At 30.4% G+C, this 20,210-nt stretch overlaps 4 protein-coding genes across 6 annotated transcripts in view; 3 read left to right on the forward strand and 1 right to left on the reverse strand.

Moving 5' to 3' along the window:
• LOC122511036 overlaps positions 1-1,025 on the forward strand; it is a 28,271-nt gene extending 27,246 nt beyond the window's left edge. For both annotated transcript variants that reach the window (XM_043626037.1, XM_043626038.1), the window contains exons 7-9: positions 193-424; positions 512-661; positions 739-1,025. In XM_043626037.1, the coding sequence (XP_043481972.1) occupies positions 193-424; positions 512-661; positions 739-923 (567 nt within the window). In that variant the 3' untranslated portion in view covers positions 924-1,025. The remainder of the gene's footprint in view (positions 1-192; positions 425-511; positions 662-738) is intronic.
• A 2,161-nt stretch (positions 1,026-3,186) lies between these two features.
• LOC122511033 (histone-lysine N-methyltransferase, H3 lysine-79 specific-like) lies at positions 3,187-4,763 on the forward strand. Its single transcript, XM_043626028.1, has 2 exons — positions 3,187-3,489; positions 3,580-4,763. The coding sequence occupies exon 2, from the start codon at positions 3,753-3,755 to the stop codon at positions 4,761-4,763; it is 1,011 nt and encodes a 336-aa protein (XP_043481963.1). The 5' UTR covers positions 3,187-3,489; positions 3,580-3,752.
• A 41-nt stretch (positions 4,764-4,804) lies between these two features.
• LOC122511025 lies at positions 4,805-6,499 on the forward strand. Its single transcript, XM_043626021.1, has 2 exons — positions 4,805-6,080; positions 6,172-6,499. The coding sequence occupies exon 1, from the start codon at positions 4,805-4,807 to the stop codon at positions 6,044-6,046; it is 1,242 nt and encodes a 413-aa protein (XP_043481956.1). The 3' UTR covers positions 6,047-6,080; positions 6,172-6,499.
• Positions 6,500-9,024: 2,525 nt separating this feature from the next.
• LOC122510992 (protein split ends-like) overlaps positions 9,025-20,210 on the reverse strand; it is a 30,102-nt gene continuing 18,916 nt past the window's right edge. For both annotated transcript variants that reach the window (XM_043625965.1, XM_043625966.1), the window contains 6 exons: positions 16,638-16,754; positions 16,083-16,427; positions 15,398-15,987; positions 15,122-15,267; positions 13,458-14,917; positions 9,025-13,360 (listed from right to left, as the gene is read on the reverse strand). In XM_043625965.1, coding sequence (XP_043481900.1) covers positions 9,884-13,360; positions 13,458-14,917; positions 15,122-15,267; positions 15,398-15,987; positions 16,083-16,427; positions 16,638-16,754 — 6,135 coding nt within the window. In that variant the 3' untranslated portion in view covers positions 9,025-9,883. The remainder of the gene's footprint in view (positions 13,361-13,457; positions 14,918-15,121; positions 15,268-15,397; positions 15,988-16,082; positions 16,428-16,637; positions 16,755-20,210) is intronic.

A 20,210-nucleotide genomic window follows, 5' to 3' on the forward strand; every position in this document is an offset into this window, starting at 1 on the left:
AAATATTTTATTACATTTGTCACTATATATGTAAGAATATTATTACAATTTAGTAGCATATTTGGTTTTTGAAGAAAGTTATATTTAATAACTCTAATCAATCACTAATTGCGACCTTCTTTGTAGAAAGATAATTCAATAGAAACATTTAAATTAAACATTAATACATGTTTAAAATATTCATTTTCACAGATTCATTTGGGCCGTAATATTTGGATTAAAAAGACATGTTATGATGCAATAGCAGGAAGGTCCCGAATGACACCATCTTTATTTGTTAAGGAAATTGCAATCACAGTATTTGGAATTGAGGCATTACGTGCAAGCACAGTGACAGGTGGCTTATCCAATAGAATAAAAAATAAGTTTCCTAATGCAAAACCACCCTCAAAGTTGGATCCTATTAAAATAATGGCAATTAGAGGTAAGAAAAATTGACATCAAAACCTTTTAGAAAATTATTGAAAATTTTGTTTGAAATGTAAACTTTACTTTTTTTTATCAATTATAGACATTACCTCCTTTTGGATTAAAAACATTTTAAAAAAAGATGCCAATTTTGCCGAAATGGAGAAACTAAAAGTTACAAATTATATATCTCACAAAATCTCAGAGCTTAAGAAAAAAGATAAAAAATTACAGAATATAATTGGAAGTGAAGGTAAACATACATTTTTTATTGCGTTTTAATAAAGGAATTTTTTAAAATGTTTGATTAAATAATTATATTTTTTGTAGATAATGAAAAAAATGGGGTTTTGGAGAATAATTTAGATCCAGAATTAAGTGATGAAGATTTGGAAGATGATATGCAACTTGTAGATCATATAACAGATCATCCAGAAGGAAAAGACCATCTTGAAAGTTTAGATCTGAACAACGATGATGAAGATATGGAGAGCCTCCATAGTGATAGTGTGTAATACATAATAAGAATAATATATATAAAATAAATTCTAATATAAATAACAGCTAATGACAAAATTGTTTTTAGTCATTTATTTATCTATATATTTTATAAAGAACGTGGCGTTATTATTATTTCTATTATTAAAATTATTATAAATATTGTCATCTTCATTATATTAATATAAAATATTTTGTATAAACAAACTGAAATTTATAATAAAATTCAATAATGTGAAAAGCAAAGGTTGTTAATTATGTTATAAAGATACAGTAAAATTTAATAAAGTTAAAAAATTAAATGCCTGCAAAGTATTATTTAATTAAGCAGAAAATCAGGAGTGCAAAAGACATAGGTAGATAATGTTGTTCTTTTCACTTTAATGATTTTCTACTTTCAGTCGGCGTATTCTGCTCACATGGGATCGCACCTTTAAGGTACACTCCCATATGAGCATCAATCATAAAACCAAAACGAACTTTTGGTCATTGTTTCTAATAGGATATAATAGAAATTTAATCAAAAAATCTTATTGGATTAGAAACAGTTTTTAATAATCAATTTTGATTGAATTTGATAGAATTTCCATTAAAATATTGGGTACAATAGGAAAGAACTTTCGGTAATTGTTTCTAATAGTAGGATATAATAGGATTTTAATCAAAAAATCTTATTGGATTGGAACGAATAGTCATTTTTGCGAAAAGGCATTTTTGCGAATAGTAATTTTTGCGAAAAATCATTTTTACGAATTGTCAATTTTGCGAATTGTCATTTTTGCGAAAAGCCATTTTTGCAAATTGTCATTTTTACGAAAAGCCATTTTTACAAATTTTTATTTTTGTCAATTGACATTTTTGCGAAAAGCCATTTTTGCAAATTGTCATTTTTGCGAAATGCCATTTTTGCGACTTGCCACTTTTGCGAATCGCTATTTTTACGAAAAGTCATTTTTGTGAAATGTCAGTTTTGCGAAAAGCCATTTTTGTGAAACGTCATGTTTACGATTAGTCATTTTTGCGAAAAGTCATTTTTACGAATTGTCATTTTTGCGAAAGTGACAATTCGCAAAAATTACATTTCGCAAAAATATCAATTCGTAAAAATGACATTTCGCAAAAAATGACATTTGGGGAATAATCATGCGTCCCGACTGGAAACAATTTTTAATAATTGATTTTGATATAATTTGATAGAATTTCCATTAAAATATTGGATACAATAGGAAAGAACTTTCAGTGATTGTTTCTAATAGGATATAATAGGATTTTAATCAAAAAATCTTATTGGATTGGAAACAATTTTTAATAATCAATTTTGATAGAATTTGATAGAATTTCCATTAAAATATTGGATACAATAGGAAAGAACTTTCAGTGATTGTTTCTAATAGGTTATAATAGGATTTTAATAAAAAAATCTTATTGGATTGGAAACAATTTTTAATAATCAATTTTGATAGAATTTGATAGAATTTTCATTAAAATATTGGATACAATAGGAAAGAACTTTCGGTAATTGTTTTTAATAGGATTGGATAGAATTTAAATCAAAAAATCTTATTGGATTGGAAACAATTTCTAATACTCAATTTTGATAGAATTTGATAGAATTTCCATTAAAATATTGGATACAATAGGAAAGAACTTTCAGTGATTGTTTCTAATAGGTTATAATAGGATTTTAATCAAAAAATCTTATTGGATTGGAAACAAATTTTAATAATTAATTTTGATAGAATTTGATAGGAATTTCTTTGAAATCAGTGGGACAACATGGGACAATTTTCGGATAGACAAAGTATTGATTTGGATAGACTTTCTATTAGAAGTATGTGATAGAAACTGATTGTAATTGTTGAAAATTTTTGATTCAGAAACAGGATTGAAATGGAAAGAAATTTTTTTCTTTCCATTCCTATCAAATTTTTTAAACAGGGGTGTCTATAAGGTCTAACATTGAAAGAGATACAAGGAAATAGACAGGATTTTAAAAGTAATAGAGAAAAGGTGATTGAAAGGGATAACAAAAAGTTGTAATAAGATTGTATATAAAAAGAGATAGAAGGGTTTAAAATGGCTATTAAAAGTTATTCAAAAAAGGTGATTAAAAGAAATAGCGAACAAGTTGATAAAGGTAGGAATAGAAAGGCATAAAGAAGTATAGGTAGGAGATTAAAAGTTATACATTATTCATATCTCTTTCTATATTAGCAATAGAAAGGGATTAAAAGAGAAAAGGTTTCTATCTATTTACTTCCAGCAGGGAAGTTTTTAATAATTAACCAAGGAAAAAATGATTCGTACGATGAATCATTTTCACCTGGGTACATTTTAAAAATATTTTATTAAAATAACAATTTAAAAATTTTAATTTATTTAATTCCTTTTTTTCTTTTTCAGCACCAAGTGATTCTCCTGAAAAGCTGTCACCATGTTCAGTTTACCGTGTACCAACAGAAACATCATTATCATTATCGTCATCAACTGGACCTGATTTAAAAATCACTTCTTCAAAAGTAGAGAAATCGAAAAAGCAAGAAGCTAAATTTTCCCATTCAACATCAACTTCAAAAAGAGATGGTAAAATTTTGTTTTCTTTTTTCTTCTTTTATATTTTCTTAATCTCTCTCAATATAAAATTAATAAAATTTTCATTTCTTCCAATTATAGGTGTTGACTCATCAATTGAAAGTGGTGCTGGCCCCTCTTCAAAACGAAAGAAATACAGTGTCGAGAAATCTACAATTGGTGTTTCTTCAAACAGAAAAAGAAAGTCAATTACTTTGGATAATGAAAATATTGATAAACCGTTGCATCATAAAGTGAGAAGAAGATTGGAATTAATGGGAACAGAAAAGCATACGGTAAAAGTTTGTTTGGGAAAATTATGTAAATCAGCAAACATAAAAAATCGAATTGAAGAAGATGCAAAGGTTGTTTCATCAATGATGTATGAGGCAACAACAATGGCATTATTCGGCCTGTATGAAGAAACGAATGTTGAAAATTGTCCATCATTGTTGGAGAAATGGACCAACAATGGTCCCGACTTTCTGCCATTTTTAATATCATTAAAGCAGAAAGTAAATGCTCAACGTAAAGTAACTGAACAGGATGCGAAAATAAATACAATGGTCAATGAATATAAAGAATTAAGGAATGACATTCCACTTTATGACGGAGAACATAGAACGGCAATAATTCAGGAGGCAGCTTTAGTGTTGAATCGAAACTTTAAAACAAATTTCACGACGCATGCAGCATCACGATTAAGAAGATATTTGCAGCTATTAATGGAAATTGAAGACGAAGAAAAAAATCATATGGAAGTAGATGAAATTCAAGAAATTTGTTCAGTTTACCGTATCAAAAATGATAATGATGAAAAAATAAAAATTAGGAGTTTTAAAAATAGCATTAAAAATGAACAAAGAAAAGAATTTCAAAAATCTCAAAAAAAAATTCCAGATGAAATGCGAGAAAAAAATACATCAGACTATTGCGATGAAAGATATGTTCGACAGGAAAAATATCACAAACATTGCGATAAAGTCTATTATAAAAAAAGGCCAAGAAGGCGAAGAAAAAAATCGAAAAAGGAAAAAGAAGAAGAAAAAGAGAAGAATAATGAAAAAGAAGAAGAAAAAGAGAAGAAGAAGGAAGAAGAAAAAGAGAAGAATAAGGAAAAAAAGAAATTTCGAAAAAGAAGGCCTTCATTTTATAAAGAATCTGTTGCTGCTTTAAATCTCCTGCTGCAAAAAAATAAATGTCAAGTGAAAGGATTCCCTATTGATTTACTGAAAAAGGATGATGTTGATGCTACCAATGAAAAAAATTGGACTTTAGAAAATTGACAAAAGATGAAGAATGGCATAAATTTTTGCCATTTTTCATTATGATTCAACAACAATTTCATGATAAAAAGAAGAAGAATTTCACATTAATTCCACAAATTTCATTAGGCGTGAAGCATGTCGTTTATACAAATACTGCTTTAAAAGAATTGCAAATGGCAACTGTTATTCAAGAAATTAAAAAAAAAAAGGCAATTTTACAAAAAAAGAAAAGTAATTCAAAAAAGAATAAGGATCATCTTCAAAGAGCAGTTGATAAAATGGACGATGAAATGAAGCGCTTAAGAGAAATGAACAATGAAGAAAGGTGGAATTCAATGTTCAACTTTAAATCAATCCAAAGAGGTCGAAAGAAATTAAAGAATGGTGGTAAATTCTCTGGTACAATAACGACAAATGGTGTGGACGTGTCAGTAATTTTTGATTTACCCACAAAACATGATGTTGTGCAATCAAAGAAGAAAGTTGGAAGTTACAAAAAATTTTGTGGTTTTGATCCTGGTGCGAGGGCGACTCTGGCTGGTGTCAGTAGAGAAAACGATCCTAATCCAACCACTAATGTAAAAAAGGATTCAGCTATTTACATTGGTAGTTGGATGATGAGATGGCAGATGGGCGACTACAGAAGAAGAGAATTAATGAAGAAAAAAGGTATAGACATGCAAAAATATTACAAGCAACTTGCTGAGGATCCATGGATGGAAAATTTTTGCATGACTAATCCTCGAGATCGCCATCGCATAACAAAATATAGAATACATCTTTTACAAAATTTCCAATCACTTCATCAAAAAAGATCCGTAACGCGTTTAAAAATAGATCAATATTCGGCGCACAAACGACAAGTTGATCAACTTGTAAATTGGATAGTAGGTGATACAAAGAAGAAACCCTGTTTCGTTGCTATTGGTGGAGCTGAAATACCTAATTTTATCAAGGGATACACTAAAGCTCCTTTGAAACGTATTCAACAAACTCTTTTCCAAAGATCAGCGGAATTAGGAAAAGATAAATTGCAAGTCGTTAAAGTAAATGAATTTAATACAACAAAAATGTGTAGTCGCTGTGTGAGACCACTAAAAATATCAAAAAGTCCCCATCGCTACACTTATTGTGCGAAATGCAAGACAACGTGGGAAAGAGATGTAAATGCAGGACGCAATATTCTTAATCTTGCACTTGTTCAAGAAAAAATCATACCAAAGGATTCCATAAAAAATCACCATCTATTTCGGATCAAAAATGATGACATTGAACATGAGGCTGCAGAATTGCAGAAATAATTTTTCCCATCACTTTCAACATTCATTTTTAAATGTAAGTTTTTAAAATTTATAGTTAAAAAATAGTTTTTTTTATGGAAAACATTAAAAAATTAATTAATTTGTAATTATTTTCTCATTTTCAGCACTAAGTAAATCTTTTCAAGGACTTTGAAAAGAAGGAACCTCAACAACCGGAAATACAAATTTCTACGATGGACAATATACTGCTTAATTGCGGAAATAATTTAACAAAACATTATTCGGTCCTGGTGGTGATGGCTTTTTGCCATTGTACATACCAGGGATCTCTTGAGATCCGAACCAGCCTGTAAAAAGGCATACCAGGTTTTTTAAGAAATTAAAAAACATGCTACTTCTTTTATTGATTATTGTTTGAATTTTTCAAATTTTTTATAAAAACAAAAGCACATTTGTGTTTTTTTTTATAAATTAAAATAATCAATAATAGGAGGGGAGGTAATTTTGTAAAAGACATTTATTTCTTTAAATTTAAATCATTTTTCTCTTTTTTACTTATAATTTAGTTTCAGTTTAACGGTGTAATTTTTAAATTTTAATTTTTTCAAAACATTTTAACTTTATTCAACATTTCACTTTCATTTTAAACCTTTTTTTTAACAATTTCAAATTCTTCTTTTACAAAATTACCTTCTAATCAGAAGTACCCTTACAAAATGCAACTTAGCTTGCACTACAAAAATGATCTTATTGGCGAAATGAACCGCGCATTTTTAAAACGTTTTATATTATACCTGATACATATAAAGCAGAGATATACTCTCTGATATAAAGTACTTTAGATGGACAAGTTTTATATACAAATAGAAGCATTTTTGTCGCGCAAGCGCAGTTGCGTTTGGTGAGGGTACCTGGCCAATTGTAATTGTATGTTCAATCAAATCAAACTTTGGTTTCATAAAATTTCTGTTAAATATTTTAAGTTCATTTAAATTCAGTTAAACAAAAATTCTGTTATTTTCGATCTTCAGTCAAATAAACTATAACAAATGGCCTTAAGGTTTATACACGTTCCTCAATAATTATAAATGTTTGTTTTATTTCCTGGAAACCTGGAATACCTGGAAATGTCAGAAAATTTTAAAAAACCTTGAAAAATCCTGGAAAATTGGTTTTCTAAAATTATTGATTATTCTTGAAATATAATTTTACTTAAATGTTTCAAAATTAATTCAATTTTAAAAAAGGTGCGATAAAATCTACTTATAAGTAGATGAACTGCAAAAGATTTTGTTTGAAATTTTCTACTGATTTAAAAATGAATTTCAAATTCATGAATTTTAAAATTTTAGATTATAATTGAATATTAAAAGTATTATAGCGTGGATTTTTAGAAATAACTGAATTTTCAAAAGGTTTTAAAATTAAAATCTTTGAAAATCTGAACTTTTCATACTTTTAATTAAGAATTCTGTAGAAGTATAATATTTTTCAAGAAGTTTAATGGATTTTTTTTTAATTATTTAAAGTTTTTAATTTCTAATATATTTAATTGAAGAATGTCAGAATAATCGAAATTTCGTGAAATTAAATTGTGAACAAAAGAATTTAAAAATTCTCAAAGAACTTTTTTGAAAATTATTTTTAAAAAATTGACATAAAGAAAAATTTAGCTGAAAATTCTAGAAATAAATAATCGTAATGATAAAAATAATTTTTGAAAAAGTTACAGTAACAAAGTAGCAAGTTTTAATTATTATATATTATTGAATTTAAAATTTTTGAAAATCTTAATTTCTATGAAAAAATAATAATAATGAAGTATTTATTTAAAAATGAAGTTATTGATGTTTTCGAATAATTTTCGTTTTAAAAACCTGGAAAAATTCCGTTTGTAAGCTGGAAAACCTGGAAAAGTCTGGAAATTTGAAAAGACCAAAAACGTGGCAACCCTATTCCTTTATTTTCTAAAAATTCAAAAATTTTTAATTTCATTTTTAATAAAAATTTGTAATTGATAAATAGAAGTTATAAACATTTTTTTTTCCTTTATTTAAAAAATACTTTGAATTTTATTAAAACAATTGTAATTAAGAAATAGAAATGAGATGCAAATTATTTCCTTATTTATTATAATTATTATAATGCAACCTTAAAATATTTCAAATAACAAGATTTTTAAAAAATAAGCAATTTTAGAAGAATTTCTTTGTTTTAATAGATACGTTATTTAAAATGTTTAAAAACGAAATCCTAATCAGCAACTCCAAAAACCCCTAAGTAAGAAGTTTCAAGTGAATCCGATGAATTTGAAAAAAAATTATCCGCCATTTTGAATTTTGAAAAACTGACGTCGAATTCGTAATCAGCGACCCTAAAATAATACTTTTTCTCCACAGAACCAGCAACCAGCTCTAGACGGTTTTCTTTCACTGGTATGACCCACAAATTAATGCAAATAATATATGGGCAATTCCACGTGAAATTTTCCTATGACATTTTAAAACCATTTTAATAATTTAATTATTATTTTAAATAGTAAATTTCCTTGTAAACAATATTAAATTATATTCTATAAAAATTAGAAAATGATAAAATTTGTTTATAAAAATCTAATTATGTCAATTTTTTAATAAAATTCTTGAAAAATTAAATTTCTTTTCATAGAAGTTAAAAACAAATATTTCAGAATTTTAATACAATTTTAATAAAATTTCTCGAAAGAATACAATTATTTTTAAAAAATATTAAATTAAATTATTTTCAACAGTTTTGATAAAATTTTTAAGAAAAATTAATTATTTTAAATGTTTTAATAAAACTTTTCTATTAAATCCAATTATTTTGAAAATTTTAAATAAACTTCAACTTTTAAGTTATAAATAAATAAATAAATAAAAATTTAAAAAAAATTTGGGTATTTTTTTAAGGTTGATTTTTTAATCAAGAGAAATATTTACTGCGAAAATTTTCGTTAATAACAATCTAAAAGGGTTAAAATAAAATATAAAATATTATTTCAATTTAAAATAATGAAACTTTAATTTTCATTAACAATACTAATATAATGTAATAAAATATAAAATTATAATTGTTCATAGTTTCTATTACACTTTAGATTTAGATTCTTCATTCTTGGTGTTCTAAATAAACTTCCTTTCGTATAATTTTTAACAAAATTTTCTTTATTTGTTGTTGAATTGCAACTTACTATAAAACACCATAGTTTTTTAAATTTGATTTACAAAAATCATGAAACAATCAATAAAACGAAATATATGTTATGTTTTCACATTTTGTTGCTTTTTCATGACATATTATTTCACATTTTTGACCTATAGAGAGGCTAAATTTCACTAGTCGATCAATTCTATAATTCGAGACGGTCATTTTTAATATTAATTATTTCCAATAAAAACCTTTTTTTTCATGTAAAAAATCTACTTCACATGTTTAAAATAATATTTAAACGTTTCTTTAATTAAAGAAAAAGAAAAGTGACGTCTTTAAAAACAAAACCGAAACGTCTCAATTGATATGAAAGGAAAAAAATAATTTCATTTTAACGCGATCTTTTTGTACATTTTGGTTACAAAAAAATGTCCCAACTTTTTTAACTAATAAAAAAAACGAAAAAGAAGCTTACACACTATCCCAATTTATACGTTTCTCTAATATATATTTATATAATTGTCTATAAAACTTAAGAATGAAATTAGATCAAAAGTTTATATAATGTCTAATTTTTATACAGAGACGAAAAGAGATCATTGCACAAAATATAACTACAAATGCAAAGAATTCCTTTTTTCGATATCAATCGTAATCAATAATTCACTTCCATAGGATTGTTTGTTCTTTAGTCGATTGTTTCAGCTAGAGCCAAGAGGGCCTGTGATGATGTGGTTGTTGTTGAAGAGCGTAGAAAGAGTGTAAATACTGCTGAAAGGGATCGACGCCGAGATTCGGACCGTGCGGGGTGACGTAGGTCGGCACTGACGGTCCGTAGGCGGCGGTCCGCTGAGTGTGGAGAAAAGGATGCGCCGAGTAGTTCCTAGGATGCTGGGTGCTTAGTTTATTGCAGGGTTGTTGCCCCGAGTCGGTGACCGGAGGAGTTTGCTGTTGCTGCTGCTGCTGCTGTTGTTGCCTGAAAGCCATACTGTAGTAGCTATTCGGATTTCGAAATTCGTCGAGAAAGGCGTAGGCGGCAGCGGCCGCTGAAGTGTCCTTGTCGTAGAACGGCGAATTGTTGGCCGTGCCAGCAGTGGAGGCGAAATTGAAAGCACTTCCCCCGGGCGTGACGACTGGATTCTTCAGGCCAATGGCTTCTGGATTGCCCGAATATTGCGCGAAGCTTGCTAAGGCCGGTGTGCCCTGTTGTTCGATAGCGACCGCAGCTTTGCTCTTTCTTCCCTTTTTGCTTTTCGTCGGAGCTGCGGTCGTCGTTGGCTCCCTTCTGGCAATCGGAAGCATTGCTTGGGGATTTTTCGCAGCGCTCTGAAGACTCTGGAGAAGACTTAAGTCCAGTTCGGCATTGCCAGGCGCGGCACCTCGATAGATTGTCTCAGGTTTCCCTGGCGGTCGGGGAATCGTAAGCAATTGTTGTTCCTTCGTCGGACGACCGATGAGTCCGAGCCCCAACCTCGAGTAGGCGGAATTGGACGCTACCGACTCGGCCAAACTATTAACATAACTACTGTCGAACTGTGGAGACTCGCTCTCCGAAAAGGGCATCATTAGATCAAAGCCGAACTGCTCTTGCCCCGGGCGAGTTTCTTGCGGAAGACGATTAGAATCTGATGCGGTTACTTCGTAAGTTCTCTTTTTGGTCGCCGGTAAATTATTACTGGAATTCGCCGTTGGTATATTTTTCGAACTCACCGATTCGAAATAGTGACTTCCCGGATATAGTGTTCTGGTGTTTGATATCGGGAAAGAAGACGAAGATGAAGACGAGGACGATGACTGAAAACTAGTCTGATAAACTCCTTCGTGAAAGTTCAAAATTTGTGACTGATCCTGTGCTTGTGCCACACGCTGCTGTTCCTGGTTCATGGTCCTCATTTCCGTTTGTCCGGAAATTCTTTCATTGAAACTATTCTCATATGTTGAGAATTGATTTGATTGAAATGTTTGACTTAATGCTACATTCGTGTCTTGCGTTGAGAACCTCTGCTCTGGAAGTTTCTCCTCCTTGTGAAAATCTAGTCTTCTGTTATCGGGTAGAGTATTTGTGGCAGAGGTTTCCAAGTAAGGTTGTTTAAAGTTGGGTGGATATGCATCTGGTGTGCGACTGTAGTTCTGATCTACGGTCTTTGCCGCTGCCTCGAAGGTCTGAGATGTTTGGGGGAAGTGTTGATTTTGTGATGTTTGCATTGTCTGCGGTGAGGGATATGAATAATTAGTTTGTCGATTTGGCGATTGTTGGGAGTAATTGCTCGGCGATTGTTTTGGCTGAGCGTAAGACGGTGGCAGCTGTTGATTTGAGGGTTGAGGGTAAGTCGCAGGCTGAGTTGGTTGTGAGTAATTTGCCGGCGGCTGGGGAGATTCTTTTGAGTTTTGAAAACTTTGTTGGCTTTGTTGACTTTGTTGAGGCGATGTTTGCGAATAGTTTTGCGACTGAGGGGAAGGTTGAGAGTAGGAAGCCGGTGCTTGAGGTGAGAGTTGTTGATAATTTGGTGGAAGCTGTGGTGAGGGTTTGGAGTAGCTGACCGGAGGTTGAGGAGATAGCTGAGGATAGTTTTGGTTTTGAGGTGTCGAAGGTTGCGAATAGGGAGACAATTGTTGTTGAGGCGATGGTTGTGAAAAGTTGGGTATTGATTGTGGTGACGGTTGAGAGTAAGGCGAGTTTGGATGTTGCGGTGAAGACTGAGAGTAATTGATGGACTGGGGAGATGGTTGGGAGAAATTGTTGGTTTGTTGCGGGGAGGGTTGGGAATACATTGGCGTTGGTGGTTGTTGGGGAGAAGGTTGCGAGTAAATAGGCGTTGGTGGTTGTTGAGGTGAAGGTTGCGAGTAAATTGGCGTTGGCGGTTGTTGGGGAGAAGGTTGCGAGTAAATTGGCGTCGGTGGTTGTTGGGGAGACGGTTGCGAGTAATTAGAAGAAGGAGCTTGTGGCGATGGTTGCGGATAAGGTGAGTGCATCGACTGAGGTGACTGCTGCGGATAAACCGGAGATTGGTTCTGAGAGAACGATGCATTCTGGGGAGAATTTTGAGGGAAAGACTGCTGAGGAGATGATTGTGGAAACGAGGGTGACAGTTGACGGAAAGATTCGTTTGGACTTGCTTGAGGAGAGGTTTTTTGATAGTTTTTCGAGTAGAGAGAAGATTGTTCGAAGGTAACGGGAGAAGGATAAACCGGAGATAAAGTGTGATTCTGAGGGGATGGAGTGGGAGGAAGTTGCGCACTGTACCGAGGTGGAGTGGCGTAGTATGGACTGTTGTAGGGACTAGTGCCAGTATTTAGAGCGTCTTGATAGAATCCTGCACCGCGGATCGGCGGTTCAGTTGCCGGTATCAGAACTTGTGTATTTTGAGGTGAATGTACCGACCGAGCAGGTGGCGATTCTTGAGAGAAACTAGAAATTGACTCACTGACGCTACTGCCTCCGGTACTCATTCTTCTCTGCCTTACGCCGACTTCCGCTACTTCGCTCTCTTTCTTAAAGTTGCTCTGCGACTCTTCCACATCTTCGTCCTTTCTTTTTGATTTAGGAGCTCCGAAAGCCTTAAACCAAGCACTCAAATTTGGCGTCGCAGACTTAAGCTTCTGAGAATCATTAGGCAAAGATAATTCCTCTTTAACGACTTCAGAGGACGACGCACTTTCAACGACTTGGTTTGTCGCATTTGTTGCCTGGGGATCTTCCTTAGTAGCCAGATTTGCAGGAACAGAAGAATTGTCCACGTCTTCGTCCTCATTGGATAAATTCGGATTTGGCGAGCCAACTAAATTCTTACAAAATGATTGAATAGAATCAGTGTTTTTGAGAACCGAACCTAGACTTAATTTTGGTTCATCATCGGAGTCACGTTTTGGTTTCACAATGTCAACCGCTGCATTTTTTTCCACAGTATCCGTCGAATTTCCACTTGGCACATTGCGAGGTTTCTTTAATAACAAATTTCCTTTACTTTTTCCTGGTTGCAGTCTGTCAATAGTCCTTTGAACTTTCTTTTTTATTTGGGAATGAGATCCAAAAGCTTTTATCGGATGAGCTTTCTTCCGAGATGTGTCTAGTTTGGCAGCAGATCGACTAGCATCGCTTGTTGAAGGAAGAAGTACAGGAGATTCACTGCCTGAAGAAAATTCAGACAAACGTGGAGCGTCATCCAACCATTTGTTAATATCCTGAAAAAAAATATTTAAAAATCCATAAATTTAAATAAGTAAAAGTAAATGATTTGTTACAGTTTAAGCTTTATTCTAAAAATATTAATAAACTTACATTAAGCGTTTGCTCTGTGGCCTGATTCAAAGCCTGTATTGCTGGAGTCTCCTCTTTCTGTTTAGATTGTTTGGTGTGTAGAACTTTCAGTTTCTTCTTCTTCTTATTAATATCTGAATATTGAATTTTCGTGTTGGCTATTAATAATTTTTCATCTTTAACAACTTTCTTAGGTTTACCATGTTTTGAATTAACTTTATTACTATTCTGAAACATATTACTACTAGAAGGCACTTTTTTTGCAGACAAGATAAAGCCATCAGGCTTGGGTTTCTTTTCCTTTTTGCGATCCAATTTAAATTTTTCCTCTCTCCGCCTTTCGCTGATTTTGTCTTTAAGACTATCCAAAGACTCCAAATCCTTATTATTAACGAGGGACGCAAGTTTCATAGAAATAGCATCAGTTTTCTCAACGTCTTTCGAATCTTCAATTTTCATCGATTCTGAATTATCTTTCAAATCGACATTTTTTATTCTGTCACTGCTTGTTTTCTTCTTCTTTTTCATTTTTTTATCTTTGGTTTTACTTTTTAATTCGTGCTTCTTAAGGTTAGAGTGAACAGATGCAATTTCCCTTTTATCTTTCTTGTAACTTTTATTTTCTTTGAGTGAACTCTTTTTTAAATTTTGTATTGTTTTATTTTTCTCATGAGATCTATCGTGCTTTTGTTTAACTTTCTTCATTCTGGTTATTAATGATTCAGAATCTTTAATATCATTGCTTTCAATTTTTCTAATCTTATTCTTAGAACACTCGACATGACAGTCCTCCTCAAAACTTTCCTTTCTTTTTCTATTTGCCTTTAAATTTTTCGATAAATTAATTGTATCTTTGGCATGTTTTTCTTGCCGAAGTTCTCTCGCATTTTTTCTACTATCTTTCGTCATCTCCTCAGTTTTCTCATCTTCAGATGATTCTTTTTTATTACTTGCAACCGACCTATTTACATCTACACCTTTTTTTCTTTTAGACTTAATTATACTCATGACAGATATTGCACCATCACTTACATTCTTTTTCGAATTTTCTTCTTTCTCTTTTTTTTCTTCTTCTTCTTCTTCGTCTTCTAATTCTTCTTCTTCTTCTTCTTCTTCCTCCTCTTCAACGCGTTCTTCAACTTTCATTTTCTTCTTTAATTTCTTTGATTTCTTTTTAACCTTTTTACTTTTTACTGCACCTGAATCGGATTCTTCTTTTAAGGAATCTTCTTTGTAATTCTTTTGATTTACTCTTTTACTAAATTTACTTGACTTAGATTTCTTACTGGACTTTCGAAATCGTTTACGTTGATTGTGTTGGGGTGAAGATACTGAGGAAACACGTTGAGTATAAACTGTTGATGCGGACACAGATTTTACATTCGTCGATGAATCTTCCTCACTTGATAGTTCCGAATCCAGATATCGACTCACTGCACGCTCGAACACTTCTTTAAGGTTAATTGCCATTTCTGTATATTCTGTAAAAAAAATATTAATTAAACATTAGTTTTAAGTTTAAGAATATTCGGTAAATTTTAATTTTCTTAAAAAAATTGTAACTACGTTTCTTATACACCTTTTATATTAAAAGATATAAACACGTTTTTACAATAAATTTCAAAAAATGTAATTTCTTACTTTTAAGAGTTAAAAAAATTATTAAGATAAAAAATGTTTCTTACCATTTTCAGATCCATTGTATTGTCTGCAGTTATCGACAATAAGACTGAAATCTTTTTTAAATTGTTTTAGATTTTTATAACAACCATTTTCAAGTTTCTCTTCCATTTTACTCAGATCCATTGGTCGTCGAACAACGCTGTAATATCTGTAAGCAATAACAATTTTTCTTTAATTAACATTTTCTAAAATTTTTAACTAAAATTCTTCTTTAAATCAATCTTTCTTAATAATTTCTGAAAAAGTTATTTTAAGTGAAATTTTAGGTAAAATAATACCTGGGAGCGTATTCCTCGTCAACAGGGTCAACGAAAGGCCAAGCTTCTTCATGATCTTTGACACTTTCCAGAACCTTGTGCATTCCCACTTGACGTTCCTCTTCCTCAATCCCGAACGAAATATCGTTGTACCTCAAAGAAGAGTAATTGTCGGTGTTCTTTTTGTCGCCTTTTCTATTCACCATGTCTGATGTTTCATCTCTTGTATCAATAACAATCTGTCCAACCGCAGAAGCCAGAGAATTATTAGTCTGTCTACCCTTCTTTTGTACAGGTTGTGAAACTGGTAAAGGAACATCTTCCTCAATGTTACTTTTCTTCGAATTATGAATTTTACTTTTCTTCAATTCTTTGTCTGCCTTTGACTTTACTTTTATTTTACTCATTGTTGCTTGAATATTTGATTTAGATTTCGAATTTGGTTCAAGTTCAATATTAAGATCAGGCTCGTGACTTCGAAGAGCTCGAGAGTTGTTGCGTAATAGAAGCTTATTTCTCTGCTGCTTTTCCTTCAAATCGAAAAGTTTCGGAATCTCAGGCATAAAGTCTTCGGATAATGTTCGAAATAACTTTCTCTCTGTGTCGTATTCCTGGAAATGTTTTTTAAAAATAAAAATTATAGAAGATTCAAAAGAATAATAATTTTTAGTGCAAAATAAAATAAATAATGGGAAAATATTCTTACAGAATTCTTCAATTTATCAACTAGTCGGCTCCAGTCTTGCTGAGTGAAACAAACAACTTGCCAAATGCTTTTGTTCTTTGCGTTCTCACTTTCTTCCAAGTTTAGGCAATTTTCCTCCGTCTCCTCTTCCTTCTCTTCCTCCTTAACCACTCTGTTTCGTCGTCTTTTGCGTTTCTTATCCTTTGACTTACTACTCGATTTCTGAATAGTTGTATTGAAATTATTGACGTAATCCTCCCTGTACAATCTGGTGCCGTAGAAATACCAATAGGCAGAATTCTTACGGTCATGACCTAAGGGTTCCACTCGCAAACTGTTGGCATCCAAGTTACTCAAAGATTGTTCCTGTAAATATCCAAAAAATTATTTTAATCTTTTAATAACAACCAGAAGCATTTTAGGCTTGCTAAATTAACAAATTCAAAAAAAAATTCCAAAGGAATTAAGAAACAAGAAATTTAATGTCAATTTCTAAAATTTTATGCGCAATAAAGCAGTGTGTATCTTAATAAAATAAAGGATTTTTTTTATTTAGAAAATTTTCTAACTACATACTACGTTGTCAGCGTCGAGCCTGAAGTCACAGAGAGCTCGAAGTATCTCAACCTTTTGTCGAAGTGGTAAAAGTTCGAAATCTACGTCTGTATTGAAAGGATTCTCGTATTTGTATTCCTGTAAACAAATTCAATAATAAATCAATAAAAAAATATGTTTAAATATCAGGGTTAAAAACAGTGGAAGTATTTAAAAATACGGACTTTACGGAAAAAAATGAAAAATTACGGACCAATTACTGACAAAAATAAAACCAGTCAGATTCAGTTATTATTTTCAAGAATTTGAACTAAAACTCTTCCTTAAATCAATTAATTTTCGAAAAAGTTCTCTAACAATTTTCAAATCCATATTTATTTACAATATTCAATTTTACGAATTTCAATTATTCGTAAAATCTTCAATTAAAAAATATATTAGAAAATAAAAACTTAAAAAAATATTTTAAAAATTCAATTGAACTTTTAAAAAAAAAATTAATTTCAAAATTCAATTATTTCTAAAAATTCAGGCTAGGACTGCTATTAATATTAAATTATTATCTAAAATTTTAACTAAAATTAATTTTTAAATCAAGTTTTATTAAAAAATCCTACTAGAATTCAATTATTTAAATACTAAAATAAATAATTTATTGAATAATTGAATGTTTCTTAAAATTAAATTCTCATGAAGAATTTTATCAACATATTTTTAAATAATTAAATTCTTTTGACAAATTTTAATAAAATTTTTAAGAATAATTACATTTTTCGAGGAATTCGATTAAAATTTTATTAAAAATAATTTAAATTCTGAAATGAGTTTTATTATTTATGAAAATTTTATTATTTATTAAAATAATTGAATGGTTGCGAAGACATTTACATATAAAAAATTTGTAAATAATGGAATTTCTGTGAAATTTTTATTATTTTATGAAAATAATTAAATGTATGCGTAGAATTTCATTAAAAATTTTTTTAAATAATTAAGTAAATTATTTGGTAAAATTTTATTAAAATGGTAGATATTGAAAATCATTGAATTGAGGAGAATTTTTTAAAATAATTGAAATTTTGACAAGAATTTTATTAAAAGTTTGGAAAATAATTAAATTTCTTAGGAGAATTTTATTATTTCTAAAGATAATTGAAATTTTGACGAGAATATTATGTTTATAACTTTTGTTTCTATAGTGATGACAAAATGGATATTTTTTTTAAATTCTTTTTTTAAAATTCAAGGTTTCCGCTAACGAGATTATCGTGTTAAATATGTTTTTTACTTTTTAAGAATAGACTTGCATTAAATTTTGTCTTACATTAATGAATGTTTTATAAAATGAAAATGCTTTGACTGTCTTTGCTTTTGATAATGTTGTGCATATTATTGTTAATGTGCTGTTACAATAAAATATGTTATTATTCTATATAAGTATTTCTTATTTTATTCCTTTTGTAGTTTATCGAAGAAAATATTTTGGTTCAATGGGTTTAAAATTTGTAAAATGTACTACATTAGAAATATTTTTCATTTTAAAAAATTTCGAATTAATAAAATATTTAAAACATGATAGAATTTCCCCTTTTTATTGTTTATTCAGTAATAGTATCAAATGACAGCAAGTACTCTAAAAAAAATGTAATTGAATCAAGTAAATGTATTTACTTGACATAATATGCATATATTATTGAAAATCCTAAAACAATCCCGACAGTGGAAACCTTGAACTTTATAACAACAATTAAAAAAAGTATCGATTTTGCCATCACTATGGAAACAGGAATTGAAAACAAAATATTATTTTTGAACGATAACAAAAATACAATTTTCCAACTGCTTCATTTTAAAGTTTAATTAATTTTACAATGTAAAACAAAAAAGAAGAACAGGCCAATTGATAAATATTAACCCGTGCCACTGAAGGTATATTTTTGACATCAGATTCGTGTTCGGTGCATCCAATACCATAAGAACGCATTGCCACAATTCAGATTTTGAAGAAATGAAAAAAATATAAAATAAATTTTGCTGCATACTCTGGGCTGTGAATCAGCGACTTTTTGCTAATTCAAATTTAGAGAGTTAAATATTATGATTAAATAAACAAAAAAGGTAAATTCTATCCTTTTTGCTTTCTCAAAGGAAGCTAGCTCTCTAGTGATGTCGATGTTCGAATTTCTTAGAATCAATTATTTTTACAAGTTTTCTAGTGTGGTATATATATTAAGGGGGAGGCCCAGCTATATTTTGACCCCCTTAACACTTTGAAATAATTATTCAATAATAAAAATCTAGCAATACATAAAGTTTCAATTTCAGTATTGATTCTAAAACAGTTTGAAATTTATATTCATGTCATGGACTTTTTTTACTTTTTTAAGAAGAAATTTGTTTATAATATGTGACGCTCCACGAGAAAAGGGACCTTATGACAAGAGTAAATAAGGTCCCTTTTCTCGTGGAGCGTCACATATTGAGGAGGCTAAATGGTCATGAAATGAACAACTTGTTTATCTATTTTATAAATTTAAAATTGAGGCCTTGGATCCAATAACTCGCCCGACGCTCGGAGACTCGCGCTAATGCCAGTCGGGTAGCAGTGAGTGGCCCAGAGGCGCTCACTGCTCACTGACTGGTAGTTGCGCGTTCCTCCGAGCGTCGGGCGAGTTATTGGATCCAAGGCCTCAATTTTCAAAAATTAAAAACTATTTTTTCTATTTAAAAATTTTAAACCTATTAAGGCAAAAATATTTTCTTGGAATAAAATAAAGAAATACTTTATTGTAGGTAATAAATGTAAGATTTATTTATTTATTTATTTATTACAACATCACATTAACAATATTATGCACAACATTATCAAAAGTAAAGACAGTTAAAGCATTTTTTTAGTTTATAAAACATTCAAATGTAAGACAAAATTTAATGCAAGTATTCTTAAAAAGTAACAAACATATTTAACACGATAATCACGTTAGTAGAAACCTTGAACTTTATGAAATTTTTTTTTTTTTAATATCGATTTTGTCATCACTATAGAAACAAAAGTTACAAACATGTAATATTTTTTTAAACCAATATACAATTTTCTGAGTGCTGACATTCAAAATTTAATACAAAAAAATATATTCATATTCTACTTGACAATTAGATAAACATCCCAGTAGGTAAAAAAACATTTATGTTCGAGGAACGTTACTAGAACGTTTCACATTTGTCAAATTAATATTTTAAAAACGTTTCTTGAACATTAAAAGTTTTTCAATTCTCAATTTGGCAGACATGAAGCGTCTTAGAAACGTTCCTTAAACGTCAATGTATTTTTTGCCTACTGTGATTCTTATAATATAGAATTTTCTTCTTTGGATATTTCTGAGTAAATTACTACCATTTAGGTCCAATAACTTTTATCTTCAGCAGTTTCCAAATCCAAGTTGAACTTAGAAAATAATATTTCCTATATATGGAAATGTTTCTACTTTCAAAGTTTGAAACAAGAAGACGTCTTAAAGAAATCTAATTGCAAAGACCTAGAACATTTTTAGGATGTCTTTTGAATAAGTCTGCCCACTGGGTTTATACTAATGC

This window comes from Leptopilina heterotoma, unplaced genomic scaffold (genome assembly GCF_015476425.1).
Source record: "Leptopilina heterotoma isolate Lh14 unplaced genomic scaffold, ASM1547642v1 Lhet_8, whole genome shotgun sequence".
Lineage (NCBI taxonomy): Eukaryota > Metazoa > Arthropoda > Insecta > Hymenoptera > Figitidae > Leptopilina > Leptopilina heterotoma.

Coding starts and splice junctions, on each gene's coding strand:
- LOC122511033 (XM_043626028.1), top strand. CDS start 3,753: ATGGGAACAGAAAAGCATACGGTAAAAGTTTGTTTGGGAAAATTATGT.
- LOC122511025 (XM_043626021.1), top strand. CDS start 4,805: ATGATTCAACAACAATTTCATGATAAAAAGAAGAAGAATTTCACATTA.